This window comes from Ovis aries, chromosome 26 (assembly GCF_016772045.2).
Source record: "Ovis aries strain OAR_USU_Benz2616 breed Rambouillet chromosome 26, ARS-UI_Ramb_v3.0, whole genome shotgun sequence".
NCBI classification, from domain to species: Eukaryota; Metazoa; Chordata; class Mammalia; order Artiodactyla; family Bovidae; genus Ovis; species Ovis aries.
The window spans coordinates 33,718,631-33,732,887 of NC_056079.1; the positions used below are offsets into that span (position 1 = coordinate 33,718,631).

The following is a 14,257-nucleotide window of genomic DNA, read 5'->3' on the forward strand; positions in this document are numbered from 1 at the left end:
TCAAGACCAGAATATCTGAAGCTGAAGAATAAATCAGTGGGCTGGAAGATAAAATGGTGGAAATAACTTTTGAAGAGCAGAATAAAGTAAAAAGAATGAAAAGAACTGAGGATAGTCTCAGAGACCCCTGGGACAATATCAAATTTACCAACATTTGAATTATAGAGGTCCCAGAAGAAGAAGAGAAAAAGAAAGAGCATGAGAAAAAATTTGAAGAGATTATAGTTGAAAATTTCCCCAACAAGGAAAAGGAAATAGTCAATCAAGTTCAAAGAGGTGCAAAGAGTCCCATACAGGATAAACCCAAGGAGACACACACCAAGTACATACTAATCAAACTTACAAAGACTAAAGACAAAGGAAATATATTAAAAGCAGCAAGGGAAAAGCAACAGTAGCATACAAGGGAAACCTCATAGGTTTAACATCTGATCTTTCAGCAGAAATTCTGCAGGCCAGGAGGGAATGGCAGGATATTTTTAAAGCACTGAAGGGGAAAAATTTACAATCAAGATTACTGTAACTGGCAAGGATCTCATTCAAAATTGTTGGAGAGATAAAAAGTTTTTCAGACAAGCAAAAGTTAAGAGAATTCAGTATGACCAAGTCATTAGAACAAATGTTAAAGGGACTTATATAGTCAAGAAATACAAGAGAAGAAAAAGATATACAAATGAAAACAGTTAAGAAAATGGCAATAGGAACATATATATGAAAATTACTTTATTTTTTGTTTTTGTTTTTATTTTTATTTTATTTTTTTTTCAGTTTGTTGTTTTTTTTTTAAATTTTAAAATCTTTAATTCTTACATGTGTTCCCAAACATGACCCCCCCTCCCACCTCCCTCCCCACAACATCTCTCTGGGTCATCCCCATGCACCAGCCCCAAGCATGCTGCACCCTACGTCAGACATGGACTGGCGATTCAATTCTTACATGATAGTATACATGTTAGAATTCCCATTCTCCCAAATCATCCCACCCTCTCCCTCTCCCTCTGAGTCCAAAAGTCTGTTATACACATCTGTGTCTTTTTTCCTGTCTTGCATACAGGGTCGTCATTGCCATCTTTCTAAATTCCATATATATGTGTTAGTATACTGTATTGGTGTTTTTCTTTCTGGCTTACTTCACTCTGTATAATTGGCTCCAGTTTCATCCATCTCATCAGAACTGATTCAAATGAATTCTTTTTAACGGCTGAGTAATACTCCATTGTGTATATGTACCACAGCTTTCTTATCCATTCATCTGCTGACGGACATCTAGGTTGTTTCCATGTCCTGGCTATTATAAACAGTGCTGCGATGAACATTGGGGTACATGTGTCTCTTTCAATTCTGGTTTCCTCGGTGTATATGCCCAGCAGCGGGATGGCTGGGTCATAAGGTAGTTCTATTTGCAATTTTTTAAGGAATCTCCACACTGTTCTCCATAGTGGCTGTACTAGTTTGCATTCCCACCAACAGTGTAGGAGGGTTCCCTTTCTCCACACCCTCTCCAGCATTTATTGCTTGCAGATTTTTGGATCGCAGTCATTCTGACTGGTGTGAAGTGGTACCTCATTGTGGTTTTGATTTGCATTGCTCTAATAATGAGTGATGTTGAGCATCTTTTCATCTGTTTGTTAGCCATCCATATGTCTTCTTTGGAGAAATGTCTATTTAGTTCTTTGGCCCATTTTTTGATTGGGTCGTTTATTTTTCTGGAGTTGAGCTGCATAAGTTGCTTGTATATTTTTGAGATTAGTTGTTTGTCAGTTGCTTCATTTGCTATTATTTTCTCCCATTCAGAAGGCTGTCTTTTCACCTTGCTTTTATTTTCCTTTGTTGTGCAGAAGCTTTTAATTTTAATTAGATCCCATTTGTTTATTTTTGCTTTTATTTCCAGAATTCTGGGAGGTGGATCATGGAGGATCCTGCTGTGATTTATGTCTGAGAGTGTTTTGCCTATATTCTCCTCTAGGAGTTTTATAGTTTCTGATCTTACATTTAGAAACTAAAGACCTATATATAGAAAACTATAAAACACTGATGAAAGAAATCAAAGAGGACACTAATAGATGGAGAAATATACCATGTTCATGGATTGGAAGAATCAATATAGTGAAAATGAGTATACTACCCAAAGCAATTTACAAATTCAATGCAATCCCTGTCAAGCTACCAGCCACATTTTTCACAGGACTAGAACAAATAATTTCAAGATTTGTATGGAAATACAAAAAACCTCGAATAGCCAAAGCAATCTTGAGAAAGAAGAATGGAACTGGAGGAATCAACTTGCCTGACTTCAGGCTCTACTACAAAGCCACAGTCATCAAGACAGTATGGTACTGGCACAAAGACAGACATATAGATCAATGGAACAAAATAGAAAGCCCAGAGATAAATCCACACACATATGGACACTTTATCTTTGACAAAGGAGGCAAGAATATACAATGGAGTAAAGACAATCTCTTTAACAAGTGGTGCTGGGAAAACTGGTCAACCACTTGTAAAAGAATGAAACTAGATCACTTTCTAATACCGTACACAAAAATAAACTCAAAATGAAAATTACTTTAAATGTAAACAGATAAAATGCTCCAACCAAAAGACACAGACTGGCTGAATGGACATAAAAACAAGATCCAAATATATGCTGTCTACAAGAAACTCACTTCAGATCTAAAGACACATATAGACTGAAAGTGAGAGGATGGAAGAATATATTGCATGCAAATGGGAAGCAAAGAAAGCTGGAGTAGCAATCCCCATATCAGACAAAATAGACCTTAAAATAAATAAGTTTACAAGAGATAAGGAAGGACACTACATAATGATAAAGAGATCAATCCAAGACGAAGACATAACAATTGTAAATATCTATACATCCAACAGATGGTGATTGCAGCCATGAAATTAAAAGACGCTTACTCCTTGGAAGGAAAGTTATGACCAACCTAGATAGCATATTCAAAAGCAGAGACATTACTTTGCCAACAAAAGTTCATCTAGTCAAGGCTATGGTTTTTCCAGTAGTCATGTATGGATGTGAAAATTGGACTGTGAAGAGGCTGAGTGCCAAAAAATTGATGCCATTGAACTGTGGTTTTGGAAAAGACTCTTGAGAGTCCCTTCGACTGCAAGGAGATCCAACCAGTCCATTCTAAAGGAGATCAGTCCTGGGTGTTCTTTGGAAGGAATGATGCTAAAGCTGAAACTCCAGTACTTTGGCCACCTCATGTGAAGAGCTGACTCACTGGAAAAGACCCTGATGCTGGGAGGTATTGGGGGCAGGAAGAGAAGGGGATGACAGAAGATGAGATGGCTGGATGGCATCACTGACTCGATGGACGTGAGTTTGGGTAACTCCAGGAGTTGGTGATGGACAGGGAGGCCTGGAGTGCTGCAGTTCATGGGGTTGCAAAGAGTCAGACACGACTGAACTGAACTGAGGCACCCAACACAGGAGTACCTGAGTACCTCAGACAAACACTAATAGACATAAAAGGAGAAACTGACAATAACACAACAACAGTAGGAGACTTTAACAGCCCACTCATACCAATGGACAGAGCATCAAAACAAAAAATAAGGAAACACAAGTCTTAAAGGATACATTAGATGAGATGGATCTCGATATCTTCTGGGCATTCCATCCAATGCAGAAGAATACACATTCTTCTCAAGCGCACGTGGAACATTCTTCAGGATAGACCACATCTTGGGTCACAGATCAAACCTCAGTAAATTTAATAAAATTGAAATTATATCAGGAATTTTCTCTGGCCATAATGTTATGAGACTAGATATCAATTATAAGAAAAAAAAACTGTAGAAACACAAACACTTGGAGATTAAACAATATGTATCTACAGAACAACTGGTTACTGAAAAAATCAAAAGGGAAATAAAAAAATTTCTAGAAAAAAATGACAATGAAAGCATGACAACTCACAACCTATGGGATGCAGCAAAAGTAGTTCAAAGAGGGAAGTTTATAGCAATACAATCCTACCTCACGAAACAAGAAAAAACATCGAATAGACAACCTAGCTTTATGCCTAAAACAACTGGAAAAAGAAGAACAAACAAATCCCCAAATTAGTAGAAGTAAATAAATAATAAAGATCAGAGCAGAAATAAACATAAAATAAATGAAACAATAGTAAAGATTAATAAAGCCAAAAGCTGGTTCTTTGAGAAGATAAACAAAATTGATAAACTTTTAGCCAGACTCATCACAAAAAAAAAGAAAGAAGAAGCAAATCAACAGAATTAGAAATGAAAAAGGAGAGTTTACAACAGACAACGCAGAAATACAAAGGATATTAACAGACTATTATGGACAATTATATGGCAATAAAATGGATAACCTGAAAGAAATTCTTAGAAAAGATCAATCTTCCAATACTGAACCAGAAAGATACAGAAATCATGAACAACCCAATTACAAGCACTGAAATTGAAGCTGTGATAAAAAATCTCCCCCAAAACAAAAGCCCAGGAACAGATGGCTTCACAGGAGAATTCTATCAAACATTTAGAGAAGAGTTAGTGCCTATCCTTCTAAAACTCTTTCAAAAAATTGCAGAGGAAGGAACACTTCCAAACTCACTCTACAAGGCCACCATCAGCCTGATACCAAAACCAAAGACAACACAGAGAAAGAAAACTACAGGCCAATATCACTGATGAACATAGATGAAAAACTCCTCAACAAAATTTTAGAAAACAGAATTCAGCAATGCATCAAAAAGCTCATATACCATGATCAAACTGGGTTTATTCCAGGGATGCAAGGATTCTTCAGTTTACAGAAATCAATCAATGTGACACACCATATTAACAAAGTGAAAGATAAAAACCATATGATCATCTCAATAGATGCAGAAAAAGCCTTTGACAAAATTCAGTACCCATTTATGACTAAAATTCTTCAAACAATGGGCATAGAAAGAACCTACCTCAACATAGTGAAGACCATATGTGATAAGCCTACAGCAAACATTATTCTCAATGTGAAAAATTGAAAGCATTCCCTCTAAGATTAAGAACAAGACAAGGGTGTCCACTTTCACCACTATTATTCAACATAGTTCTGGAAGTCCTAGCTACAGCGATCAGAGAAGAAAAAGAAATAAAAGGAATCCAGATCAGGAAAGAAGAAATAAAACTCTCACTGTTTGCAGATGACATACAGTGAGATGTACATGATACTGTACATAGAAAACCCTAAAGATAGTATCAGAAAACTACTAGAGCTAATCAGTGAATTTAGCAAAGTTGTAGGATACAAAATCAATGCACAGAAACCACTTGCATTTCTATATACTAACAACAAAAAATCAGAAAGAGAAATTAAGCAATCAATCCCATTCACCGTTGCAACAAAATAATTAAGCATTTAGGAATAAACTTACCTAAGGAGACAAAAGAACTGTACACAGAAAATTATAAGACACTAATGAAAGAAGTTGAAGATGAAAAAAACAGATGGAGAGATATTCCATGTTGCAGAGTTTGAAGAATCAATATTGAGAAAATGACGATACTACCAAACACAATCTACAGATTCAATGCGATTTCTATCAAATTACCAATGGCACTTTTCACAGAACTAGAACAAAAAATTTCACAATTCATGGAAACACAAAAGACCCTGAATAGCCAAAGCAGTCTTGAGAAAGAAGAATGGAGCTGGAGGAATCAACCTTCCTGACTTCAGATTATACTACAAAGCTACATTCATCAAGACTGTATGGTACTAGTGCATAAACAGAAATATAGACCAATGGAACAAGATAGAAAGCCCAGAAATATACCCATGTACCTATGGGTACCTTATTTTGACAAAGGAGGCAAGAATATGCAATGGAGCAAAAACAGCCTCTTCGATAAATGGTGCTGGGAAAACTGGACAGCTACCTGCAAAAGAATGAAACACCATACACAAAGATAAACTCAAAATTGATTAAAGACCTAAATGTAAGACCAGAAACTATAAAACTCTTAGAAGAAAATATAGGAAGAATACTCAATGATATAAATCAAAGCAAGATCCTCTATGACCCACCCACTAGAATAATGGAAATGAAAATAAAAGTAAACAAGTGAGGCCCGATTAAACTTAAAAACTTTTGCACAGAAAAGGAAACTGCAAGCAAGGTGAAAAGACAACCCTCAGAAAGGGAGAAAATAATAGGGAATGAAACAACTGACAAAGGATTACTTTCCAAAATACACAAGCAGCTCATAAAACTCAATACCAGAAAAGCGAACAACCTAGTCAAAGTGTGGGAAAAAGGCCAAAACTGAGTCAGACACAACTAAAGTGACTTAGCACACACACACAGGCATACAACCAATAATCAGCCATGAAATTAAAAGATGCTTGCTCCTTGGAAGGGAAGCTATGACAAACTTATGACAAGCCTAAACAGTATATTCAAAGGCAGGGATATCATTTTTCTGACACAGGTCCATACAGTCAAAGCTGTGGTTATTCCAATAGTCATGTACAGATGTGAGATTGGACCATAGAGAAGGCTGAGTGTTGAAGAATTGATACTTTGAATTATGGTGAGGAAGAAAAGTCAGTCAATACATGTCAACACCGAAGTACATCATTTATTAGAAATATATATGACAAAGATTTTGAAGCAGCCTTGGTAAAATGATGAAAACAAATAATTAAAAATATTCTTCATGGAAGTGAAATCAGCAAAAGGGAGAACCAGAAAACACCAAGCCTTTGTTTTTTTCTGGAAATATCAAAAGACAATCAGAAAATTGTTGATATAATAACCCCATTGGAGCCTCTGGAAAACCTCTGGAAAACATCCAAAGGTCTACAGCAGCCAAGCTAATGTCCAACCAAGAAAAACCCACCTTGAGAATGACAGGAAATTGTGTGGCATTTACTCTCCTATGCCCTACTAAACCAGCATAGCATGGTTTAGTCTGGAGGAAAGGCCCATGTGTTTCCCAGTTTCCTCTCTTATACCAGGTGGAGCAGAGAAGACCTTATTTGCAATTTTCTAATCTATCTGGAAAGTGTCCAAATGACTGTTTTCTGTGTTACCTAACTCAGTTTTCAGGTAGCAGATAGGGGTGGTCACTGCTTGTTAAAACTTCAAGGTTATGACAGACCCACAGATACTTGGAACAAGAGATTACAGCTGGAAATATAGGAGCAAGAGATTACAGGTGGAAATATATAGATATAAAGCCCTAAAAAGAAGCTGGGGTGAGACTTTTTGGAAGTTGAAATATTGAAAAGCGGCCATGTATATATATATATAGTGAATCCCACAAGCCCAGGCAAGACATATGGTCAGAGAGACCTGAGAACATCTTAAACTTTCACCACATGGACTAAGAGGTAACCCAGCTAATCAGTGAAAGGCTACCCTGACATAGAGCCAGTCCCAAAAAATGGTTTAAAAAGTGGTTATTTTTTTAAATGCTGAATTTTCAACAAAAATCACAAGATACCTTAGTCAATTTGGGCTACTATAACAAAAACACCATAAAACTTGGTTTCAAACAACAACCATTTGTTTCTCACAGTTCTGAAGGCTGGAAAGTTTAAAGGTTAATTCTCTAGCACAGACATCAATTCTGTGTTGATGAGAACATGCTATGTCCTCACAGGGTAGAACAGGTGGCCTTTCTTTCATAAGGGCACTAATCCTATTCATGAGGGCTCCACCTTCATGACCTAAGCCATTCCCAAAGGCTCCACTGCCAAATAACATCACTATGTGCGTGTTCCTGCTTCTTGCTCAGTTGCTTCAGTCATGTCAGACTCTTTGTAACCCTATGGACTGTAGCCCACCAGGCTCCTCTGTCCATGGGATTCTCCAGGCAAGAATACTGGAGTGGGCTGCCATGCCCTCCTCCAGGATATCTTCCCCACCCAGGGATAGAACCCATGTCTCCTGCAGCTTCTGCACTGCAGGCCAATTCTTTACTGCTGAGCCCCTGGGGAAGCCCCACCATCATTATTCATCAGTATACATTTGAACAGAAAATAAACATTCCATCTATATTATAAGGCAAACTAGTAAACAACAACAAAAGCATAGCTCAAGGGAATGAAATAAATGGGCAGAAACCAGTCCTGAGAACTTGGAGACTTACTAGACAAAGTGCTTAACACAACAATCTAAAATATGGTCAAAGAGCTAAAGGAGATGGACATGTACACACAGCTTTATTTTGAAAAGATAACCAACAGGGGATTACTGTACAGCACAGGGAACTCTGCTCAATGTCATGTGGCAGCCTGGATGGGCGGGGAGCTTGGGGTAGAACGGATACATGTGCATGTATGACTGAGTCGATCTGCTGCACCTGAAACTATCACAATATTGTTAATTGCTTATACTCCAAAATAAAAAGTTTTTTTTAAAAAAGCTAAAGGATGAAAAGAATGAAAGGAAGTCAGGAAAATGATGTATGAATAAAACGAGCATATCAACAAAGATATAGAATTATAAAAGAAATCAAACAGAATTCTGGCATTGAAAATGCAATAACTGAATTAAAAGTTGAGTGGAAGGATTCAACAGCAGATTTAAAGGTGCATAAAAAAGAATCAGTAAACTTGAGAATAGGATAATTGAAATTGTTGAGTCTGAGAACAAAAAAGAAAAAAGAAAGGGAGGAACTTGTGGGATACCATTATGTAGTACAATATACAAATAAAGAGAATCCCAGAAAAAGAAGAGAAATTATCTAAATAATGGCCAAAAGCTTATCAAATTTGATGAAACACATGAACCCACAAATCCTGGAAGCTTAAGAAATTCTAAGAAGGATAAAACCAAAGGGACTCACACCAAGACACATTATAATCAAATTATCTAAAGCTAAAAACAAAGAGAATACTAATATTGAAGACAATAAGAAAAAAGCAACTAACCATGTAAAAGGGATGATAATAAAATTACTAGCCAATTTCTTAGCAAAAACTTCAGGGGCCAGACGATATTATATTTAAAGTACTGAACGCAAAATGGAAAAGGCAGCTTGGAAGACAGCTTGGCAATTTCTCACACACACAAACCACCAAACAAGAAAAAAAAGACTGTTATCGTATGATGTAGCAATCATGCTGCTAGATGTTTACCCAAAGGAGATAACATACGTCCATGAAAAAACTTGGCCAGGGATATTTACAGCAGCTTGATTCATAACTGCCAGAATGTGGAGGCAACCAAGATGCCCTTTAGAAGGTGAATGGATAAACAAACTGTGGTATATACAGACAATACAATGTTACTGAGTTGTAAAAAGAAATTAGCTCTAAATCCATGATAAGGCACATAGTAAAGTTAAATGCATGTTACCAAGGCAAAGAAGACAATCTGTCGTGGCTATAGACCTCACATTTCAACTATGTGACAGTCTCAAAAAGGCAAAATTATGGAGACAGTAAAAAGATCAAAGGTTACTAGATGTTACGAGTATGCTGCTGCTGCTGCTGTTAAGTCACTTCAGCCACGTCCAACTCTGTGCGACCCCATAGACGGAAGCCCACCAGCTCCCCAATCCCTGGGATCCTCCAGGCAAGAACACCGGAGTGGGTTGCCATTTCCTTCTTCAATTCATGAAAGTGAAAAGTGAAAGTGAAGTCGCTCAGTTGTGTCCGACTCTGAGCGACCCCATGGACTCCTCCATCCATGGGAAGAATCCCAGGCTTCTCCATCCATGGGATTCTCCAGGCAAGAGTACTGGAGTGGGTTGCCATTTCCTTCTCTGGTTATGAGTATGAGAATGGTGAATAAAAGTTACTCAGAAACTATTCTGTATGTAACAGATGTTTTCATTTATATTAATTATATGAAATGAAAAATAAACTAATAGAGATATGATTTTCTATTTACTACCGATACCAGAAATTTAAATTCATTAAAGCAGAAGTTATTATTTATTGTTCCGTGTTAAAAATTTATTCCAACATTTTTTATAACCTCCCATTGCTAATATAAATTAACATGAGACAAATAAATGAGAGTATACTTACCAAGTCTTTTTCAACTACAATATGCATTTCTATATACTGAGAGAAGTCTGGAAGAGGCTAAAAAAATCACAAACGTAGGTAAAAATTGAAGAGTTATTTAAATATTTTAAGTAATATCACTACTTCACAAATTCAATGTTTGAAATTCAATTTTATATATGAAAATAGAAGTCATTTTCAGACTATTGTCTTTGTTGCCTCTTTTGCATCTGTTCAATCAATTAATTTACTCAGAAAACAATCAACTAATTTACTCAGAAAATAACTTTACCTTCCATTGGTACAGGGCTACTCATTTGATTCCATCATACATAATGATTCCATCATACATCACACATACATTATTATGTGTTATGATTTTATTTGTGACCTTGAAAGAGTAAGGGCACCTCTCTGTTTGGAGGGGTGGAATTTCATCTGAAGATAAAGCTAATCCTTGTATAAATGACCTCAGAAAAATGTGAGCAACAGAGAAACAAAATGACTGAGTTTCTTAAACTGCGCCATAGATATCTCAGGATGTGGAATCTGATTACAATGTCGTCACAGACCACGGTGGATAACTTAGGCACAAATGTGAGGCCCAGTGGGCTTATGATCTGTGTGATTTACACCCTGCCACTTTCTAGGGACAAAGTAATACTTGTTTTAACTACCATCAGTAAAATATTACTTGTTTCCATCATTATTTTTATATGAATTTAACCTAGGAGGAATATTCTAAGGAAAACTTACGAGACAGTCTTTGTGGACATGCTAAGATTGTAGTGTATTTAACTCAAAATAGTTACTAATACCATCAACAAGCAATGAACAAATATATAGAAGCAGAAAAGGAGAATCAGATTTCAAAAATTGAGAAAACGTTCATTATGTTTGAAGTCTGCATTTTTTTCTTTTTACATTGATATTTAAATCCTTGAAAGTTCAAAACTATCACATTTTACTTAAACCATTTTCCTTAACATAAGGAGGTGCAATAAAGACGGAAAAACTAATCTGGGACTTAGCAAAGATGAGAAGAATGAAGACTATAGTAATTTAAAGAGAAAAAGTTAATAAGGTCATTAAGACAAATTCAGGGCTGCATGATCATTCATTTTTTCCACCTTTAAAAATTCTTTTAAAGCCTTGAAGACTTGTTTTTTTTTTTCCTCCAAAACAATGCAAATGAAATCCCCTTACAGTCTAACTGATTTATTATAATTTCCATCCAAAGGTAAGCACGAAATGTTTCATGATAGTTTTGCTTATAGGACTCCATCCTTTCATTTAAGATGAAACAAGGAAAAGACACTACTTTACTGGAGGATAAACACAAGCATTTTATTAACTATGTTAGGGTTATATTAATGATTTGAAGGATTCAAAGTTATTTCTTTGTTTTAATCAACATAAGTTGCTACTGATGCTGCTGCTTAGTTGCTAAGTCGTGTCTGACTCTTTTGTGACCCCATAGACTACAGCCTGCCAGGCTCCTCTGTCCATGGGACTTCCTAGGCAAGAATACTGGAATGGACTGCCATTTCCTTCTCCAGGGGACTTTCCTGACTCAGGGTTTGAACTGTGTCTCCTGCGTCACTTGCATTGGCAGCCGGGTTCTTTACCATTGCACCACCTCGGAAGCCCAACATAAGGGTTAGCTGACTTACATTTCCTGAAGTAATCCTTATTTATTTTCATCTTTGAGATAAGGACTGATGATATTTAGTTGATAATAATTTATTCATTTATTTGCTGGACAATAAACTTTCAAGAGAAAAGATACATAAGTATCTTTAAGATAAGATAGTCTATTTTAGAATAACAATTAGAATTTAAGACAAAGGTGCATAAAATAATGCCAAGAAATGTGTGCATTGGAAAGGTGGGTAGGTGCTAAGAGTTCAGAAGACCTCAAAAGCTATTTTATTTAGTGAAAGAAAGCAGTCAATAAATAAAACCAATTTCTTGGATATGTGTTATATGAGGTTGACACCAATTACCTGAAAATTTACTTTGGTAAAGGAAACACTAAAGAATTGGATCTAGGGAAGAAGACTAGAGAACACTGCTAAGTAATCCAATTGCAATATAGTTGGAGTGAAAAATTAAAATTAGAAAATGACAAAGATCACTGGTAAGAATATTCAGGGAGTGAGAAGGGACATGAAGATGTTGATAGATGACAGACAGACAATACAGATAGAAAAACATGTAAGTAGGTAGATAGTTAATGTGTGTGTGTGTGTGTGTGTGTATTCTGTTTAACTTGGGCAATTATCATGTGCTACATAAGCTCAGTAACTAAGAAAAAAAAGAATGAGAGTGGGAGATCTATAAATTACAGTAGATAAAGCCATGAAAAAATATACAAATAATATATAAGACAAACAAAAACCTGAGACTTTACACAGGAAATACTGGAGAAGGAAATGGCAACCCACTCCACTGTTCTTGCCTGGAAAATCCCATGGACAGAGGAGCCTGGCAGGCTACAGTTACTGGGGTCACAAAAAGTTGGACACGACTGAGCAACTGAGCACAACACAGTAAATATCATTATGTAGAGTATGAGTGTATAAAGAAAAGAGAGAAGGTGATACACAGAGAGAGGCAGGAGAATTTTATCAGAGGGTAAAGTGAGTTGAAAATTCGGGGGAGTTTTTATGTTATTTCACCCTTAACGTTTTACTCCGTGGTAGTGGACTGAAACAACACAGAATCAACACAATCTCAGCTTTCATTTTTGGGAAATGAAAATAAATGAATGCTAACATTTATTTGGAAATTGACAGCATCAAGAATAGCCAAAACAATCTTGAAAAACAACAGTACTGAAGGATGTACACTTACTAATTTCAGAACTTATTTCAAAAATATTGCAGTGAATAAAAAGTGACTCTGGCATAAGAATAGACATAAAAATCAATGGAATATTATTGCATGTGCAGAAGTAATCCCTAAATCTATAGTCAACTGATTTTGAAGGAAAAGGGCTGGGCCATGAAAATTCAGTGAATAAAAGATGAGTCTCTTCAACAAATGGTGTTGGGAAAACTAGATATGCACATGAAAAATGATGGATTTAGAGCCCTTCCTCCCTTTTTACAAAAAATTAAGTTGGATCATATATTGAAATGTAAGAGATTAAAGAATAAAACTTTTAGAGGAAATATGAAATAAATTTTGTAAATCTAGTGTGATAGTTAATTTTATCCATGAACTTGACTGGGCCACAAATGCCCAGGTATTCATCCAAAAACTATTCTGGATATTTATGTGAAAATAATTTTGGATAAGACAAACATTTAAATTGGTGGACTTTCAGTGGAGTAGATTATCCTTCATAATATGTGTGCACCTCATCTGGTCAGTTGAAAGTATTAACAGAACAAGGACTACCTTGTAAGCAAGAATGTACACATTGCTGTATTTAAAATGGATAACCAACAAGGACCTACTGTATAGCACAGGAAACTCTGCTCAATGTTATGTGGCAGCTTGGACAGCCAGAGGGCGGAAGTTTTGGAGAGAATGGTAACATATGTAAGTATAGCTGAGTCCCGTTGCTTATCCTCCTGAAACTATCACAACATATTAATCAGCTATACTCCAATACACAATAAAAAGTTAAAAAAAAATTCCTTCCAACTGACTGCCTTCAGACTTGAACACAACTTTTCCATGGTCTCCAGCCTGCCAGTCTGCCAGTCTGCAGTCTACTTTAAATTTTCTCATTCTCTCTGTGTGTATTTATATCAAATATATGTATATGTGTGTATACATGCACACACACACACACACACACACACACACACACACATATATCTTGTTGGTTCTGCTTTTCTAGATAAATGTTTGTCATGAAAGACACCATTTTCACTATGGTAGCTGTGGAGCTGAGATTGTTGAAAACCAAACACAGAATCTCACTTTGTGAGTGAATGGACTGCAACACAGGTTGAACTTCTACCCTCACAGGGTGTCTGCTGAAAGAAGTAAGATCCTAAAAATTGGAATGTGGGTGTATGAGAAACTCTGATGAAGCTGGAGTCATTAACCTTCTAAACTCTGGTGAGTCTTTGTTGATTGAAGCAGTCTCTCCATCTCTAGATAAGGATATAAGGAAAGTATAATGGCCTACCCTAAGGCAGTTGCCATAAAAGACACTTGGGATTCTTCTCAGGATCCTAGATAGGTGTCTTCAGGGTGTCGTCAGTATTTATGTGAATGTCACTCATGCTTATTTTATCA

At 36.3% G+C, this 14,257-nt stretch overlaps 1 protein-coding gene across 1 annotated transcript in view; it reads right to left on the reverse strand.

Annotated features, from left to right (window-relative positions):
• The window catches only part of LOC101120051 (disintegrin and metalloproteinase domain-containing protein 2), a 127,263-nt gene that overhangs the window by 87,932 nt on the left and 25,074 nt on the right, over window positions 1–14,257 (reverse strand). Inside the window, exon 7 of the mRNA XM_027962643.1 lies at window positions 10,022–10,078. Within this exon, the coding sequence (XP_027818444.1) occupies window positions 10,022–10,078 (57 nt within the window). The remainder of the gene's footprint in view (window positions 1–10,021; window positions 10,079–14,257) is intronic.